The sequence below is a fragment of the Zootoca vivipara genome, chromosome 16, assembly GCF_965207765.1.
Source record: "Zootoca vivipara chromosome 16, rZooViv2.hap1.1, whole genome shotgun sequence".
Taxonomy (NCBI): Eukaryota; Metazoa; Chordata; class Lepidosauria; order Squamata; family Lacertidae; genus Zootoca; species Zootoca vivipara.
The window spans coordinates 6,478,253-6,498,280 of record NC_142599.1 but is presented as its reverse complement, the minus strand read 5'-3'; the positions used below and the strand labels follow the sequence as shown (position 1 = coordinate 6,498,280).

General features: G+C 44.4%; 1 protein-coding gene across 1 annotated transcript in view; it reads right to left on the bottom strand.

Moving 5' to 3' along the window:
• Positions 1-20,028, bottom strand: part of LOC118075944 (transmembrane protein 132C) — a 270,224-nt gene that overhangs the window by 98,826 nt on the left and 151,370 nt on the right. The window contains exon 3 of the mRNA XM_035098371.3: positions 11,874-12,020. Within this exon, the coding sequence (XP_034954262.3) occupies positions 11,874-12,020 (147 nt within the window). The remainder of the gene's footprint in view (positions 1-11,873; positions 12,021-20,028) is intronic.

Sequence of the window (20,028 nt, the reverse complement as noted above, 5' to 3'; positions counted from 1 at the left end):
GTCCATCTAGTTCAATACTGTTTTCACTGACTGGCAGGGGCTTCCCTGCAAAATTAGCTATGTAGGGTAGATTTACCCTGTATTAGTCCATGTGGAGGAAGAAGCACTTATCACAATACTCACAAGAGACTCTAGAGGTCACCCTAACAACCTTCAAGCGTTTGAAACAGGCAATGCAAATGGATCACTAATCAAATCAATTTCCTCCCAGAAAATTGATTTGGAATTGAAAGGGAAGGATGAGTTCAGCATGATTTGTATTGTTAAGCCAGAACATCAAGTTGATGAATAATGGTCATTATGCTGTGTTGTACAAGACGGAGCTGTGAGATTGGAGGCATTGCCTGTGCAAATGACTGGGGTTAACAAGGAGGAGATAGAGATCTCATCGTGTCGGAGCAAAGAATATGGGTGTGTTTAAGAAACTCAGCAGATGGCTTAACCCTGATTTTTACACATAGGTAGGTGTGAAAAGTCTAGTACACCAAGGCATGTTGGTAACAGACTGTGCGCCAAGTGGCTGAAATAAATTTGAATTATTTGGGCCCCATAATTAGTGCAGTGGTACCTCTAGTTACGGACTCAAGCCGTTCTGGGGTGCCGTTCACACCCCGGAAAGTCTGTAACTAGAGTGGTGCTTTTGTGCATGCATGATAGAGCGCTTCTGCGCATGCGCGAAGCGCGCAGAACGCTTCTGCGGATGCGACGAAACCCAGAAGTAAACACTTCCGGAATTCTAAAGACAACTGACACTCTGGAGTTGGAAGGGTACAACAAAATTTATGGATGGCATGGCTATATGATGTATGACAAGAGTAAAAACCACAAAGGATTTAAAAATCATACGATCAGGAGAGCATTATTAGAGGTTTGGGAAAGAACAAGAGAAAGAATAATAGGGAGAACACCCTGGTGGCTGTCGCCGCTGGAAGCGAATGCGACACTAAATTGTTATAAAAAAGAAAATTGGCTGACATATAGGGAAATAACTGAAAATGATAATGGAAATATTATACTGAAAAGTTATGGAGAATTGAAAGATAAAGGTGTATCTTGGTTGGAATACTTCCAAATTAAGGCAACATTTGAAAAGGATAAAAGAACTAGGGGATTTGAAAATAAGTCAACACGATTTGAAAAAGAAATCCTGAACAGTAATGAAAAACTACTTTCCAAAATGTATAGGTTATTAGAAGAATCAGAAACAAAATTCGAAGAGAAAAATCAAAATATGCGAAAATGGGAACAAGATATCGGACATGAAATAGATATAGACGATTGGAAGAAATTCTGGAGGAACAATATAAAGTTTACAGCCTGTTACTCTTTAAGAGAGAACTTTATGAAACTCCACCACAGATGGTACTTGGGACCGGACAGGCTAGCAAAGATGAATAAAAATATGAGCAACAAATGTTGGAGGTGCCAAAGCGCAGTCGGTTCCCTGTTCCATATGTGGTGGGCATGTCCGAATGTGCAAAAATATTGGGATATGATTCATACGGAAATTCAAAAGTTAATAAAAACATCTTTTCCAAAAAAAGTAGAATCCTACCTTTTGGGCATCCTGGGTAGTGATGTACCACAAGATAGAACCAATATTTTTCTATATGCGACAACAGCCGCCAGAGTGTTGATTGCTAAATATTGGAAAGGTACCCTTGTACCAACAAAAGGAGAATGGGTAAATAAACTGTGTGAGTATTTGGAGTTGGCGAAACTCACAGATATAATACGACAAAAACCAAAGAACAGGATAAAAAAACAATGGGAATGTCTAAATGATTATTTAAAAAAAACAGACAAGGGGACAAAAACATGGCTATGTTTGGAATAACCCTGTAAGGACAAATATTGTATATAAACTATAACTGTTAGATAAGTACAAAGGTAAGATGTTTATTAAAATATGTTCGACAGGAGAACGAAAATGTAACAAGAAATACTGTGCCGAAAGCGGTGGAAGTATTATGCCCTTGAGATGATTTCTCTCAAGTGGACCTTTAAATAAATCTTTTCTTTTCTTCTTTCTTTTCTTCCTTTTCCTTTGCTCTTACTTTCTTTGCCCACTATCTTTCCCTCTTCTACCTTTACCCTGTCCCGTCCCTGCTTTCTCGGTCTTTTTTCTTTTCTCCATCCTTTGTTCATATGTCTATTTCCTCCTCCCCCCTTGGTCCTATGCCCTTCTCCTCACCCACACCCCACTCCCTTCTCTTTCTCTTTTACCCTTTCTTTCCCTTTTCGATACCTTATAATTTTGATACGTGTAAAATACAACTGAATGTTCTTGGATTGGTTCGAAGATGTTGTGTAATGTTTTAACAAATTCTCAAATAAAATCTTTAAAAAAAAAAAAAAGAAAAAAAAAAGAAAAAGAAGTAAACACTTCCGGGTTTGCCGCGTTCTTAACATGAAAAAACGCAACCTGAAGCGGCCGTACCCCAAGGTATGACTGTGTTTCTGTGGGGTCAAGCCATAGCCAGGATACCTGCTAACATTCACCCTGGACAATCTTTAGAAGGGGTCTTACACTGTATTGCTCATTTGACAACTGCAACTATCACAAATAATTGTAGCTTATGAAAAAGAGTAGACCGGGAAGATTCGCAAAGGTAACTGATTTCCCCTCCTCCTGGCTTCAGTATAGAAATTGCAATTATATTTTGACATAGACAAAGAGGTTTGCCATGCCTTCATTATTTTTAAAGTAGATCAACAGGAGGGAACGATAATGAGCCACTGACCAAGGGATTGGATTGGAGGGCTTAAGGGAAGAGCCTGTTTATGTTTGTGCTGGTGCATCGGGGGTGGGGGGTGGGGGTGCGAGATTGCAACCTCGCATGAGAGCATGGAGCCCCAAAACACGTGTTGGAGGGTATACACTGGTTAGGACTGATGGAATAGCACATCCAGCAATGGCAAGAGGACCACAGGTTTGCCATCCCTCCTATAACTAGATATGCCTCCTACATTGGCTGTGCTCCTTCTACACGCCTGACACCCGGATGTATTCTGGGACTGAAGTCCTTCCCTTATGCATCACAGTAGACTCATTGATTGAATCCCTGCTGCTCTGATCACAAGCAGTGTGGTCTCAGTCCATTAATTTGGAGCATGAAAACTAACAAAAATCAATGAGGTGCTACTTAAAACCCACTTTGCTCATGATTATAAATCCAGTGTTTAAATGTGTGCAAGGAACAAGAGAGAACATCTGAGTAAGTGGTAGAAAACAAACCAAGTCCATTGAGCCCCTTCTCAGATGTAACAGGAAAGAAAGCTAGGGGCAATTGCAGGTGTTTATGCTGAAGCTGAGCCTGGATACATATTTTCTATGCCCTAGCTGGGCTCTGTGTGCTAGACCAGTGATTCTCAAACTTTTGAACTAACAGGCTACTGAAAATTGGTGGGGTTCTGAGCAGACCACTTAAAACATCTATTTTTTCAGGGCCAGCATCATCAACATTGGTGCTGCATTATTATGAAAACCACAGGCCCTAAGCCAGGCCAATGAGAAGGACTATTTTAACTAGTACCTAGGGATATTTTAATTAGGGAAAAAATTAGTAGACTACACCAGCACTTTAAAGTGAAAATCATGGGTCCTATGGAAAAGACCCTGATGTTGGGAAAGATGGAGGGCACTAGGAGAAGGGGACGACAGAGGACAAGATGGTTGGACAGTGTTGTCGAAGCTACCAACATGAGTTTGACCAAACTGCGGGAGGCAGTGAAAGACAGGAGTGCCTGGCGTGCTCTGGTCCATGGGGTCACGAAGAGTCATACACGACTAAACGACTAAACAACAACAACAAATGCCACGGTGTTGATAGTCTGTTCAGTATATCTGACCCTGCTTTAAAGTCTTGATGTCTGTTGTCAGATCTGAGTACAGATACTCTCAGCTGTTCCACCAACTTTCCAGGGACCTTCTGAATGAGTTCATGGACCACCAGTGGCCTGAGGACCACAATTTGAGAACCTCCTTGGAGAAGTATCTAACTGGAAACCAAAACAGGTTCATTGGTTCAACACTTGAGGAGAGAAGAGGAAGAAGTCTAGGGATGGATCTGCACTGCCATTTTGAATTCCCAACAGGATGGAACCTAAACTCTGATAGATATGAGATTTTGCAGTTGACGGTGATGTATGGGTCTAGAAAAGTCTGGGAAGTGAAGCTTAGTGAATACTAATGGGGATTTTATTTGCTTTATCTTGTGATCCCCCCCCCCAAATTTCTCTCATGCTTTATTGCCTGGTTGATTTATCACTTCTCTCCACTGTCGAAAGCCAAATTGGGCAACAGTGTGATGTTCTGCTGCTGAAGTCAGCTGTTTATGAGTTTCAGCAGATGTTCCTGTTTGTAAGATACTTTGTGCGAGAAACTTTGCCTGGTCTTAGCTATGCATCATTTTGTCCTTCCTTCCCTACATTTCCTGAGTCAGTAGGCAAGTGCTTCTCCTCTGAAGCTGATCAAACATGCAAACTGAGATTGGGTGAGGGGCACTGGAAAGTTTATGCTGCTATGTCCTTTTTAAAAACATAACACAAGGGTCACTCTGAAAAACCTTTTTCAGGACACAAGAGTTTTTAATGGATAACATAGCTACCACTGGCAGCTCATTAGAGAGAAAGGTTGTGGAAAGAATTGTGCACCAGCAACAGCAACAGATTGGTTTCGACGCCAGGCGACAGAGTCAAATTCTTGTGGCTGCTTGATCAAAGCACACTGGAATTAGCAGTGTCGCAGAAGTTTGTAATTACCTGCTTTGTCCCGTGAAATTATCTAGCTTGTAGTGTTCAGCGAGATTAGGAAATCAAGTGTGTTTTAGCGCTCTCTCTCTCTCTCTCTCTCTCTCTCTCTCTCTCTCTCTCTCTCTCTCTCTCTCCCTCTCCCTCTCTGAACAACAGGGGTCAGCAAACTTTTTCAGCAGGGGGCCAGTCCACTGTCCCTCAGACCTTGGGGGGGTGGACTATACTTTGGAGAGAGAAAAAGAACGAATTCCTATACCCCACAAATAACCGAGAGATGCATTTTAAATAAAAGGACACATTCTACTCATGTAAAACACGCTGATTCCCAGACCGTCCGCGGGCCGGATTTAGAAGGTGATTGGGCCAGATCCGGCCCCCGGGCCTTAGTTTGTCTACCCAAGCTGAACAATATAAATCCCTTACATAATGAGAATCAGCATTGTGTAGTGGTCAGAAGAGTGTTCCTCAACCTGGTGACCCCCCCAGATGTTGCTGCACTCCATTCAACTCCCACCAGCCTTAGCCAGTGTGGCAGGTTATCTGGGCATGATGGGAGTTGGAGTTAAATACATCTAGATGTCACCAGATGAGAGAATGCTGGGTTGGAATGTTGGGTTAGGACCTGCCCTTGGTCTCTATGTGACAAGAGCTGGGTTTGAGAGTGACTTTTTCTCCTTTCCCACTCCTGTGATTGTGGACGGGAATTTCAAGCTGGGAATCCCGAACTAAACATACATTTCTGTTGCTGTTGTTGTCGCTATGGTTAATGTCGTTAATATACTGTTTTTTCTTGATATTGTTGGTATTGGTGATGATATTGTAAATGATATTGTTATAGATGTTATTCATTTTTTAAATAACAACAACAACAGTAAGAGCAGCAACATGTCGCTCTCTGGAACAAATGCTGCTGCCAAGCTACTTTGGGAGAAGCAATGACCCAGAAACATCCCATTTGGGGACTGCCGCCCTGTGCCAAATTAAATTAGTTTGATAAAATATCTCTGTTCCATGCAGATAGGGCTCCAAACTACCCTTGGCAATGTTCTGAAGGCCTGCTGCGTGGCATGTGCCAAAGGAAGGCTTACAAACAGGAGCAGAGCAGCGCAACCTTCCATACCAAGTAGGCCGCAAAAGTAATTCGGCACGCGGGAGTGGGGGGGGGAGTGGGGCCAAAAGGAAGGGGGGTTCTTGTTTTTTGATGGGGGGTGTTCTTGTTTTTCTTATGTATGTTGTGTTTTTGTCTTGCATTTTAATGTTGTGAACTGCCCTGAGATCTATGGATGAAAGGGTGGTATACAAATTCAGTAAATAAACTTTTTTAAAAACAAACAAACAAACAAACAAACCCTCACCCCTGTTGTTTGGTTAAAAAAGGCCACTTTGTAATCAGTCAAAACATTTAAACTCGTAAACCCTTCCAAAAAGATATACAGTGGTGCCTCGACTTATGAAGGCGATCCGTTCCGTGGTGCTCTTCGTAAATCAAGGTCTTCGGTTGACGAAGCGCCTGTTGTGCGCATGCGCGAAAGCGATTTTGTGCTTCTGCGCATGCGCAGGCTGCGCGGACCGCTTCTGCACAGGCGCAGAAAAAAGACTTCCGGGGTTGTCGACTTCGTAATTCAAAACCTTTGTAAGTCGAAGCATTCGTATGTTGAGGTACCACTGTACATCCCTTTGTAAAGATGAACAGGGACTGAATGTGCTAAACCATATTCAAATATGGCTTCTGCAAAGCCGCACGGAAGCCATGCTGCACACTGCGAGGGCGGGGCGCCGGAGCGATCTCCGCGCCTCAGAACCAGGGCGCCCGACCTGCTTGAGACGGCCCTGATGGCAAATGTTCTGGCTGGATGGAAGTTGTAGTCAGCAGCATATGGAGCAGGGCCGCCAGGGTGCAAAGATCCACCCAGCGCCTCCAAATTGAGCTTTATTTGGGAGGGGGGAAGCCAAAGTTGTTAACCTTTTTTTAGGGGGGAGATCACTCACCTGTAACAATGACACAGCGGAAAAACTGATTTTGTTTCCTGACTCGTCGGGAATATTTGACACTACAAAGTCACTGCCGCCAATCGAGAATTCAGCGCCTGGGTGCCCCGCATCCCTTGCACCCCTGGGTAAAGACGGCCCTGAAATGGAGAGCCCAAGGTTCCCTTCACCTGCTTCACAGCCCATAAGGTCTAAAAACGTGTTTGTGCTTGAAAAAAAAAAGCAGATGTTTTGAGCAAGCTAAATTCTGTGACTTTCCTGAAGACATATAGCCCAGTTCACTATATAGCAAAGACAAAAGGTTGTCTCCAATAGTTGTCCTACTCAGAGTAGACCCATCAAAAGTAATGGATATTGATTCACTTGGGTCCATTAGTTCTAGTGAGAGTGTAGCTTAGCTGGATACAGCTCAAAGAGATTTGCAGTTCTATTTATCTAAGTAGATTTCATCAAGTGTGTTTATGTTTGTGTAGCAGGGACGATGACGTGACAGCCTGCTTATTGTTTTTACGGCGGATGTAACTATACTTGACATTGCCCATGAAAGCCCTGGCTTCCTTTTCAAGGATATCTATGCTCCCCGCCCCCCCTTTTTGGCAGGCTCCCAAAATGTTTTCTTCTTCTTCTTCCCCTTTTTGGTCCTCTGCCCTTTGCTTGTATTGCAAACTCTCTATTGCAAATCCTACTAATGGAAATGAGATCCTTTGTGGTCAGATAGAGGCTGTAAGCTGCTCACGACAACAGATGTTTTCTCTGTCCCCAGAATGTCAGAGGTTTGTTGCACCCACTCTCACATCCCTGTTGCTAACCAGGCATGGAACGCCTTTTAAAAACTCTCTCTCTCTCTCTCTCTCTCTCTCTCTCTCTCTCTCTCTCTCTCTCTCTCTCTCTCTCTCTCTCCCTCCCTCCCTCCCTCCCTCCCTCCCTCCCTCCCTCCCTCCCTCCCTCCCTCCCTCCCTCTGTGTGTGTGTGTTGGGGTGCAGTGTGTTTGCTTCAAAACCTGGATATCTTTTCGAGCTCAGAATTTAATCCAAGTTGGAGAGGTTATCAGATATCAAACCCTCTAACAGAGAACTTAGGGGGTGAACAGTGACTGAAAAAGAGCAGAAAAAAGGGGGCACTGAAAAAGAATATTGAGGTATTGACATTTTGTTGTTGCTGTTGCTGCTGTTGCTGGATAAAGGGGAGAGATCCCTGAAGCTTGCATAAATAAAAATAAATAAATAAGGGAGCATGCAGAACAGGGCCTTTTCAGCAGTGGCTCCCAAAATGCAAGCCCAAACCTTCATCATTCTTGGTCAATGGCCATGCTTGCTCCAAGGGCTGATGGGAGTTGTAGTTCAACAACCTCTGGAGGGCCAGAGGTTCCCTACTCCTGCCTTACAGCACCATGCACTTTGAAGTGGCCTTTGTTGTTGTTTAGTCGTTTAGTCGTGTCCGACTCTTCGTGACCCCATGGACCATAGCACGCCAGGCACTCCTGTCTTGCACTACCTCCCGCAGTTTGGTTGGTCAAACTCATGTTCGTAGCCATCTCATGTTCCAACCATCATGTTCCAACCATCTTGTCTTCTGACGTCCCCTTCTCCTAGTGCCCTCAATCTTTCCCAACATCAGGGTCTTTTCCAAGGATTCTTCTCTTCTCATGAGGTGGCCAAAGTATTGGAGCCTCAGCTTCACGGATCTGTCCTTCCAGGGAGCACTCAGGGCTGATTTCCTTAAGAATGGATAGGTTTGATCTTCTTGCAGTCCATGGGACTCTCAAGAGTCTCCTCCAGCACCACAATTCAAAAGCATCAATTCTTCGGCGATCAGCCTTCTTTATGTGGCCTTTAGCAGTTAATTATTATCTGAGCTGCAGAACTGGCATGATGAATGTCATGGTTTCAGAAAGTTTGTGTTATGCTGAGTTACTGTTATTTTCGTGCAGCCTTTTTTTATTAATGTTTCAAAGTGAGATGGATATTCTGAATGGCTGTAGCTTATATTTTATTGTTTATGTTTGGTATGTAGTTTGTAAACTACTTTGTGAAGTCCCCCCCCCCCTCCTTGAAAAGAGGTTAATAATAATACTACGTGCCAATCAACCCAGTGGAAATTGCACAGGCTCAGCAGCCACAGATTGTTTAGTCTCAGTTGGAAAACTGTTAATTTCTGCATTGTATTTGAGCTTTCACACAACGTGAAAGCCACTCCTGGAAAACCAATGGAATAGCATAGATTTTTGCATGCAGTTTTGCCTATTATACACATTTTTGCAACGCAATCCTCCCAAATATAATGCATTTTTGTAGGTAATTTTCATTAGCAATTGCATTTTGCATTTTTGTTCACATGATTTGGCTGGAGAACCGCAAAGAAAAATCAGAAAATGTGTGGCTCTGTTTGCCTTTAATCGAAAAGTGAATCGAATTTCTCCTTCCAAGATGTCCAACAACAACGTCACACTGAGGTTGTTCTAGGGCATTGCCAGAAATTTATTAATGGCAGCTCTGAGCCGTCCCCATGCACACTGGAGCACTAGAAAAGGAGAGCTGGAAAAGTGGGGCTGGCTGGGCATGCGTCCAAGCAGAGTTCAGCCAGGGTTTGGGGGCTGCAGCAACTACTCAAGGATGCCCAACACTGGCACTAGGCCTGCACCCACCAGTGCCCAACACAGCGGGGGAAGAATCATAAGGCCATCTGGCAGAAAGGAAGAGAAGCTGAACAAGGAACATGCATCCGGGTGAGTAGTGCAGTTAATGAAGGCTTTGCAACAGGGTCCCCTCCTCCCGCCTGGGATAGAATTAGCTACCATCTGTAGCCAAAAAGAAAGAAAGAAAATGGTTTGAGACCTTTGCCCACGCCCCACAGAACTGCACTATAAATAAACTGATCAGTGTTTCAGCATATATTACATAGTGCTACTTGCCTGTTTTAGAGAGAGAGAGCAAAGAGGCTTCAATGCATTTTTTTCTGCACATGCTTTCCTAATGCATAATCAAATCCACTTTCTTTTCATTTACAAATTGTGGGGGCAGAGTAGTGATACAGTGGTGCCTCACTTAACGAATGCCCTGCTTAACAAAATTTCTGCTTAATGAAAGGTTTTTTCTAGTGGAGGTTGCCTTGCTAGACGAATTCGTTTTACAAAAAATTCGTCTAGTGAATCACGGTTTCCCATAGGAATGCATTGAAATTCAATTAATGCATTCCTATGGGCAAAAAATAAATAAAAAAAAATTCAATGCATTCCTATGGGATTCGCTAGACGAATTTTTCATTATAAGAAAAGACCAGTGGAACTAATTAAATTCGTCTAGCGAGGCACCACTGTACTTCATTGGTATCTGATGAAGTGTGCATGCATACGAAAGCTCATACCAAAATAAAAACTTAGTTGCTCTTTAAGGTGCTACTGAAGGAATTTCTTTATTTTGTTTCGACTCAGACCAACACGGCTACCTACCTGTAACTGGGGGCAGAGTGATAGATTCATAGTCTCCTTCTCTTCCTGTGCCCTCCAAAGAGCTTTATTTTGCACGATGGCCCTATACTAACTTATAATACAGGAAGAGCTCATTGGAAAAGTGATAGACCAACCAGCAATGAGGACATCTCTTTCAAGAAACGTAAGATCAGAGCAACAGAGCCGAACGAACCAATGTTCTGTAAAGCCGTTTGAAGAACAAGAGAACTCTTTGCCAACACACCCACCCACCACTAACCATGGTAAGGTGCCTTATACCATTGATGCTATCTATTCTGGCAGTAGCTCTCCAAGATTACAGACTTACAGTCTTCTCCAGGCCTTACCTGGAGATGCCAGAGATTGAACCTGTGACCTTCTGCATGTAAGGCAGCTGCTCTACCACTGAACTAAAGTTCAAATCCTGAACTTCAAATTTACACTATGTAAGTTCAAATCCTAAAACCATGCATTTTTTCCTGTTTAGCAAAACCGTCATTTATGACAGGCAGGTTCTCCTTTACAGAGAGTAAAGATGTTATGTTGGATAAGATTAAAAATCCTGTTTCTCACATAAGGATAGCCAAGGGCCCAGTACAGTGGTACCTCGGTTTATGAACACAATTGGTTCCGGAAGTCTGTTCATAAACTGAAGCGTTCATAAACTGAAGTGAACTTTCCCATTGAAAGTAATGGAAAGTGGATTAATCTGTTCCAGACAGTCCACGGAGTACTTAAACTGAAGCGTTCATAAACTGAAGCAAACTTTCCCATTGAAAGTAATGGAAAGTGGATTAATCCGTTCCAGGCGGGTCCGCGGAGTACTCAACCTGAAGCGTACTTAACCCGAAGCATGGGTGTAATTGGTTCCAGAAGTCTGTTCATAAACTGAAGCGTTCATAAACTGAAGCGAACTTTCCCATTGAAAGTAATGGAAAGTGAATTAATCCGTTCCAGATGGGTCTGCGGCGTTCGTAAACTGAAAATTTGTAAATCGAGGTGTTCATAAACTGAGGTTCCACTGTATTTTGTTCTCAGAGCAGCCAACCAGATGCCAAAGGGAAGCTCACAAACAGAACCTGAGGGCAACAATACTCTCTCTAACCAACTGTGATTCCCAGCGACTGGCATTCAGAAGCCTCTGACGTTGTGACTGGGAGCCACTGGGAACGTTACCCTTCCTTGAGCTTGTCTACTCTTCTTTTAAAACCATCCAAGTTGGGGGCCGTTGCCACATCATGTGGGAAGGAACTCCATAGTTTAACTATGCACTGTATAAAACAGTGCTTTCTTTTTCCTGTCCTGCATCATCCAACATTCACCTTCATTGGATGGCCCCAAATTCTAGCATTACAAGAGAGGGAGAAACAGGTATCCATCTCATGGTTGTTCAACAGATGCCTTCAGGAAGCTCCAAAGCAAGCTGTGAAGGCAACAGCCCTCTCTAGATGCTGGTCTCCAGCCATTTCCTACTTCAGAGCTACACTGCCTCTATACAATGAAGTTTCATGAAAACTATAAGAGGGTCCCTGCTGGATCAGACAAAAAGCCCAGCTAGTGAGCATCCTATTGACTATGCGGAATAATAGCTTGGTCAGAATCAAAGCCTTTTCACATATTATGTGGTTATCAAATCGATATGATGGGAGCCTTGTGTCCCAAGGCGATGGCACCAACTTACCTGCTCCTTGGACTCTGCATTATTTTCTGACACATCACTGTTGTAGTCGAGTGTTTCCCACCATTTCCTACGTTCTGCGTCACGTCCCACTGCCGTGGGTCACTTGCCTTTGCACTCAGGATATTTACTCCTTTCTTTACCTTTGCCCTATTGGGGAAAAAAATATATGCAGTGATCAGAATCACAATAATATCGCAATCTGGCAAGGTTTGCCACCATAGCTGCACCCCTGCACCATAGCTACCAAGTTATCCCTTTTTTTAAGGGATTTTCCCTTATGCTGAATAGGCTTCCTCGTGAGAAAAGGGAAAACTTGGCAGCTATGCCCCGCCCACACAAACACACACCTGTATAGGAACCTAAGAATAAGCCTGGAGGTCAGGGTTGGGAAATACTTCTAAAATGGTCAAACGAGGCATTTCCTTCTGTGAGATACAAAGCAGAAATACCTTTACTGAAATGATCAGAAGAGGCAAAGTGAGAGTGAACTGGAAATGACTTCTAATGAGTTCAGAGGTCTTTCCTGTTGTGTGACAGGGAAAGAGGAATTCAGGGGAAACAAATGAGGAAGCCGCCATTTTGAACGGCATTACACTCCACCCTGACGAAGAGTCCTCGCCTGGAAGATATTGCCAAAAGTCTGTCTAGCTCAGGGTTAGCCAACATGGTGTCCTCCAGATGTTGCTGGCTGGAGCTGATGGGACTCTAACAACACTCAGAGAGCACCACCTTGGCTAGCCCTGGCTTTTCCCAGCACCCTGTTTCTTACGGAGGCCAACCAGAGGCTTTTGGGAAGCCAATCGGACCACCAAGCAATGAGCAATCTGAAGTGCAATGGCACAGGACAAGTTAAGAGACAAATGCCCTGTGACTTTCATTGAATTAGCCTGAAAAGAAGCCAAGCAGTTTCCAAACAAGGAGGAAATGTACGGTCCCACATCTGAGCCAATTCATGCACGATGGCATTGGAACAGGGGGCAGCTATCCTGCCTCCCTCCAGCTTTGGTAGGAGCATAGATCTCATCATCCCTATACATTGGACATGCCGGCTGGGACTGAAGAGACTTTGGGCTCAACAGCATCTGAAGGGAGGCCCAGGCTAGCCACCCCTGTGCCAAAAGGAAATTAGACAAATTCATAGAGCATGGCTGATCAATGCCTATTAGCTATATGGAATCTCATTTGTCAAGAAGCAGGGTCCCACTGAACTCCAGGTGCTGTGATTAAAATAAAAGCATGGCAGGGGATATTCTCTTCTTGCCCTGGTTGGCTACTGTGATGGCTAGTGTGGGAGACAAGATACACCAGGGTTGCATTCGGATATGGGGAATACAGTGTTGGCTTTTCTGATTGCAACGCCAGTGCTTCTGCCATGTTTTCTGACATTTATTTTACACCGGCTGCATTATGGAACTGGCCGTTATCAATAAAAGTATAGCGTCCCAATAAAGGTACCACTCTATTCTGCCTTGGTTAGACCACACCTGGAGTCCTGTGTCCAGTTCTGGGTGCCACAGGTTGATATTGACAAGTTGGAACATATGCAGAGGAGGGTGATATGAACAGAAACATAGCATCCCAATAAAGGGAAGATGATCAAGGGTCTGGAAACCAGGCCTTACGAGGAACGGTTGAGGGAGTTGGGTATGTTTAGCCTGGAAAAGACGAGACTGAGAGGAGGTAAGATAGCCATCTTCAAATATCTCAAGGGCTATCATATGGAAGAGGGAGCAAACTTGTTTCCCCCTGCTCCAAGTTACAAGAAACAGGATTCCAACTAAACACCAGGAAGAACAATAAGAGGTGTTTGACAGTAGAACAGACTCCATTGGAAGGTGGTGGAGTCCCCTTCACTGGGGGTTTTTAAGCAAAGGGTGGGTGCCCACTTGTCAAGGATGCATTAGTTGAGATTCCTGCTTTGCAGGAGGTTGGACTATTAGAAAATAATATATATATGATAAGAATAATATTGAAGAAAATTGGGTATTGAAACTTGCTTAACCTAAATCATATATCCCAGTTTTACAGCGGCCCTTTAAAGTACGCTTCACGCAGACTATACGCAGTCAGAAGTTGACCTGGCTAAGAAAACACCACCAAGAATGTAGGGTATTATTTCCCTTATATGAAACCCCTTACTAGCTGCACACTTGTAAAAGTATGCAGATGAAAATACAAACGGTTGGGCTTCTTTAACTGAAAAACAAACTGACTCTAAAGAGACTTTAAACTAAAGATAAATGCTTTCTCTCTTAGCAATGTTATCTACCCACTTTCCAAACCTCCCACAAAACTCCCACAAAACTACCCAAGAATTAACAGCAAACTAGCATTATAACTAAGCAACTCTCATACTAAGATTCAATTAAGAATCTCTTAAACTGAGAACAACTGAGAGAGTGATCTACTTAGAGATGAATCAAACTGAAAGATCTAACTAAGAGATGAATCAAACTGAAAGATCTAACTAAGAGATACAGAAGGCTTTCCGGCAGAGCCTTATATACAAGAAGCAGAGCCCACGCCTGTGAGCAATTAACAGAAACACCGGCACCTGTTTCTCTTAAACAGACAGTATTTACATTAGACCGGCTCTAAAGTAACTTGACTATTCAAAAAATCCAACATGATGATCTTTGTGGTCCCTTCCAATTCTACAGTTCTATGATATACCGACATGCCACACTATATTTCATTTACCTCAGTGGGTGTGGTGTGACAAAATAATGAATATCATTCATAGCTGCCAAGTCATCCCCTTTTTTAAGGGATTTTCCCTTATGCTGAATAGGCTTCCTCGCGGGAAAAGGGAAAACTTGGCAGCTATGATATCATTGCATGACGTTGCTACTTGCTCACTGTCCCACATGTGTGCTTCTGTTCCCTTGTGAAAGCAGACAAAAATAACTGCATGCCCTCATACAACCTCCAGTTTTTTGTCACTTCACTCCTGTGATTATCCATTCTAAGGGGGCTGAAAATTGACGCCCCCCCCCTGGAATTAAGCAGTACAGAAACGAGCACTAAACATGCACTACATTTCATCAATTTTCCTGAAGTGGCTTTTACATCGTACAGAATCTCAAATTAATGCATAAACTAACAGTTAGGGAAACCTCAGGCAAATGGAATAAACTGTAGTGTGAATGCAGCCTAGCCTGCAGTAGTGAACGTGGCGCCCTCCAGAAACTACAGGCTGTTGAAGACAAGATGGGTAGACTTGGTTGGGTAGCCTGCATGGGGGGTCCTCCAGGACTTCCAACTCTTCCTAACCATTGACCCTAATGGCTGGCTGGCTGGCTGGCTGAGGGCTGATGGGAGTTGTAGTCCACACCTTATACTGAGTCCATCTAGCTCAGAATTACCTACACCGATTGGCTCTCCAGTATTTCAGGCAGGTGTCTCTCCCAACCTTACCTGGAGATGCCAGGGATTTGAACCTGGGACCTTCTGCTTGCAAGGCACATGCTCTATCACTAACACTGAGCCCTTCTCCCATCTGGACACTGGCTATCCCCTGGGCCAGTGTCAGGAGTATGGGCAGGAGTCAGGCTCTGGGGCCTGTAGTGCTTTGCAGGACTGGGGCCTGCCTCAGCTTGTGCTGGAGAAGCAAGGAGTGACCACACAGGTGAAGACCTCAGCTTGTGCTGGAGAGGCAAGGAGTGGTCACTCAGGTGAGGCCACTTGATACCTCACTGCACCTGGTGGCAGGAGCTGGGAGGGATAAAAGCCCAGCATTTTCCCTCCAGCTCTTGGCCACAGCAACGCTATCACTGCCTGGTTGCATCTGGCCTCTTGATCCTTGCTCCATGGACCCTTGCCTTGCCAACGTCTTGATCCTTGCTCCGTGGACCCTTGCCTTGCCGACGTCTTGATCCTTGCTCCGTGGACCCTTGCCTTGCCGACGTCTTGATCCTTGCTCCGTGGACCCTTGCCTTGATGACGTCTTGATCCTTGCTCCGTGGACCCTTGCCTTGCCGACGTCTTGATCCTTGCTCCGTGGACCCTTGCCTTGCCGACGCCTTGATCCTCGACCCTTGTACCTTCGCCTTGCTCCTTGTTCCTTGAACCTTCGCCTTGCTCCTTGAGCCTTCGCCTTGCTCCTTGCTCCTTGAGCCTTCGCCTTGCTCCTTGCTCCTTGCTCCTTGAGCCTTCGCCTTGCTCCTTGCTCCTTTAGCCTTTGCCTTGCTCCTTGTTCCTTGAGCCTTCGCCTTGCTCCTTGCTCCTTGGACCTTCGCCTTGCCGACACCTTGCTCCTTGACTCCCAGACCTTCGCCTCTGCCTTGCTCCTTGACCCTGTAACTGCCTGGTGCTGGACCCTCATCCCTGCACCTGTTCCTGCTTCTGCACCACCATCTTGCCTCTGGTCCTGACGCCCGCCGACCGGAGTGTGACAGCCAGAAAGGTCTTTATTCTGATCCATCTTGGCTCTTCTTCATGTTCCAAGATGTTGAGTAGTAGCAGATACATGAGAGGAAACTGCTGAAATCATTACTGACAAGGACCCTCCCCACCAACCTTTTTCTTCCATCTACACGTCTCATACATTGGCTGCCCCTGTGCTGCCTCAGAGAGGTCCCTTGTCACTTGCAATTGGAGTTGGGGGGGGGAGGGTACAATTTCCCCAGGAGTTGGAGATTGCTCTTTCCACCGTGAAGCCCGGCAGAGGCTTTGCGGTTGATTAGGGAGGACGTTTTCGCTGGACAAGGTTAGTGGCACAATCCAGGACTGGAGGACGAAAATTTAAAAGAGGGGGAGGACAAGATACAAGAACAGCAAGAGGAATAAACAACTCTGGCGACAGAGCCATTTTGTTAATTAACCCACCGTATCGAACATTTTGGGGAAAGCAACCTGCCTTTACATATACACACACACAGAGAGAGAGACGTTATATAATGGCCTTCTGGAGGCAGGAAGAGTCCAGGAGGAAAGTAGGCTATCCAGAGTAAGGGAAAATCAATGCAGCGATGGCACTTAGTGCTGGAATGGGCGGCTGGAATGCCCCAAAAGACTTGAGCTTCTAAATAAATATGTGGAATTATAATCTGCAGCACTCTCTCCTCCCTCCGCAGTATCTCTCTTCCCCTCCCACAGTTTTATATAACAATGTCAACAGATGAGGTGGAATTAGGCCAGGAAGTGAAAGATGCCTGGGTTTCTGCGCTTATTTTCTTAATCCAACTCAACAGCCGCAGCAGCAATAGTATTACAAAGGCATCCTCTTTGGCTAACCACAAGAGCACGGGAAGCTGCCTTATTCTCAGTCAAGCCATTGGTCCATCTAGGTGAGTGTTTGTCTACACTCTCTAGACGGCTTACATTTGCAGCCCTACTTGGAGATGCTGGGGCTCGAACTGAGAATATTCCACACGCATAGTGGATGCTGTGTCGCTGAGCTACAGCTCATCCCATTTGTCATTCCCAAATGGTCATGAGATAACTGCTAGTGAGCAAAGGAGCAAGAAACGTTTCATTTCTTACACGTGCTATGTTAACTTTTCCTTTATGGCACAGGCTGTTAACCCACGGTCCTCCAGAGGTGGCTGGACTACAGCTTCCATCTCCTCTTGCCTCCGGCCATGCTGGCTGGGGCTGATGGGAGTTGAAGTCTGTCCAACAACAGCTGAAACGGCCACAGGCTCCTCGCTCCTGCATTAAGGAGCTCAGGGTGGTGAACCTAGTCCCCCCACACTGCTGTTTTATTCACACAACAACCTTGTAAGGTAGGCTAAAGGGGTTTTCTTAGGAATGCTCTATGTAAAACACTTGGAAGTGTATTATTACTATTATTAAGTGGCATTTAAATTTTGCTAAATAATTTTTAAAAAATATATCAAAATGTGAAAAGGCAGCTTGGCTGTATATGGGGAGCTTCTTGCCCAGTTAGATGAATGGGTGATAGAATAATAGATGTTTAGAGTAGGAAGGGATTCCCCAGGGCAACCTAGACCAGGCATCCCCAAACTTTGGCCCTCCAGATGTTTTGGACTACAATTCCCATCTCCCCCGACCACTGGTCCTGTTAGCTAGGGATCATGGGAGTTGTAGGCCAAAACATCTGGAGGGCCGCAGTTTGGGGATGCCTGACCTAGACCAATGCCTTGTGATGCAGGTAACACAATTAAAGTCTCCCTGACAGATCCACCCAATTTCTGTTTTTTTTACACTGACTATGAAAGAGTGTTCACCACCTTCCAAGGGAGTCTACTCCAAGGTCAGAGAGGTCTTACTGTCAAAATGCTCTTCCTAATGTTTACTCAGAATCTCAATGACTTTCACCCCACCATCAACCTAACAATGAACCAATCCATGCAAGAAATACATTTTTTGGACACTACTATAAAAATACAGGATGGACGTATAGACACCACCTTATACAGAAAACCAACTGACCGACAAACATATCTACATGCTTCTAGCTACCATCCCAAACATACCAAACAATCCATCGTATACAGCCAGGCCCTACGTTACAACCGTATCTGTTCCAACTCTACAGACAGAGAATCTCACCTAAGAGATCTACAGCAAACCTTTTTAGAACTAAAATATCCACCTGATGAAGTTAAACAACAGATCAACAGGGCCAGACTGATACCTAGGGAGAACCTGCTGCAAGACAGACCCAAAAAAGAAAATAACAGAACACCACTAGTCATCACATACAGCTCCCAAGTTAAAACAGTACAACGCATCATCAGAGATCTACAGCCTCTCCTGGACAATGACAGCTCCCTTTCTCAAGCTCTGGGAGGAAGACCTTTCATTGCCTACAGACAGCCACCCAATCTTAAACAACTCCTCACCCACAGTAATACAACCACCAGACTTAACATGGACACTGGTACAAGAGCCTGCAATAAACCCAGATGCCAACTTTGCTGCCACATACACCTGGACAACATCATTACTGGCCCCAACAACATCCAACATACCATCTCAGGACTATTTAATTGCTCATCTTCTAACATTGTGTATGCCATCAAATGCCAACGGTGCCCTTCAGCTCTCTATATTGGACAAACAGGCCAAACCCTACGCCAAAGGATAAATGGACATAAATCTGACATCAGGAACCATAAGACTGAAAAACCAGTAGGAGAACACTTCAATCTCCCAGGACATTCTATACAAGATCTCAAAGCAGCTGTTTTATTACAGAGAAATTTCAGGAACAGACTGGAAAGAGAAGTTGCTGAATTGGAAATCATTACCAAGCTTAAAACCATGGAAGCACCTGGGATGAATAGAGACATCGGATTCTTATCTCATTATGCATGATCAATCTTTCTTTAGCACCTCAGCCCAGGACTAATTGCAGCCATCAGCAGCCATTAACAGCCATCTACAGGTTTACCACTCCCATCAGCCCATCACCCATTCCCACCCACCCCCACCACCCTCTGTATATATATAGGGTCTGACACTTCTGTTTCTAGTGTATCTGAAGAAGTGTGCATGCACACGAAAGCTGATACCAAAATATAAACTTAGTTGGTCTTTAAGGTGCTACTGAAGGAATTTTTTTATAGTAATCCTATTCATAATATAATATGGGTAATGATGTAATATTGACAGCTGTAATTGATATGTAACAATGATAGCTACTGCTGTTTTACAATTGCCTTTCCTTTTAACTGCTCAAGGCAGTCATGCCTGTTACTTAGTTAATGAGCCCTTGGCAGAGGATCAATCATGTGACTTTGAATTACCTTAAGACACCCAGAGCCTAGGGGATAAGGTGGGCTATAATATGACAGACACCTAGATAGGGAGGAGAAATGCTGTAGAAGAGTGAGCTCTGTTGTGTCATAAGACCACCCCAGGGAAAAAAAATTCTAAACAGTTTTGGACTTCAACTTAATAAACACTGCCCCCTTTTGGCTTATCTCTATCAGTGTCTCAGTTTATTTGTATCCCCCCCCCATTTCCCAATAACGCTTGCTGTATAGTACTGCCGTTTTAAGATCCAGCCCCAGCTGCAGTTTAGAAATTTACATCAGCTTCCTGAATCTGAGGATGAAAATGAATTTCCAAGGGGATGGGGACATAATAGCACACAACTGTGTTGTGCACAATTTTCTGCAGTGCTGAAAATTGACCTCCCATTCCCCGGCACTTTTTCACCCCTCCTTAAAAAAAGAAAGAAAAA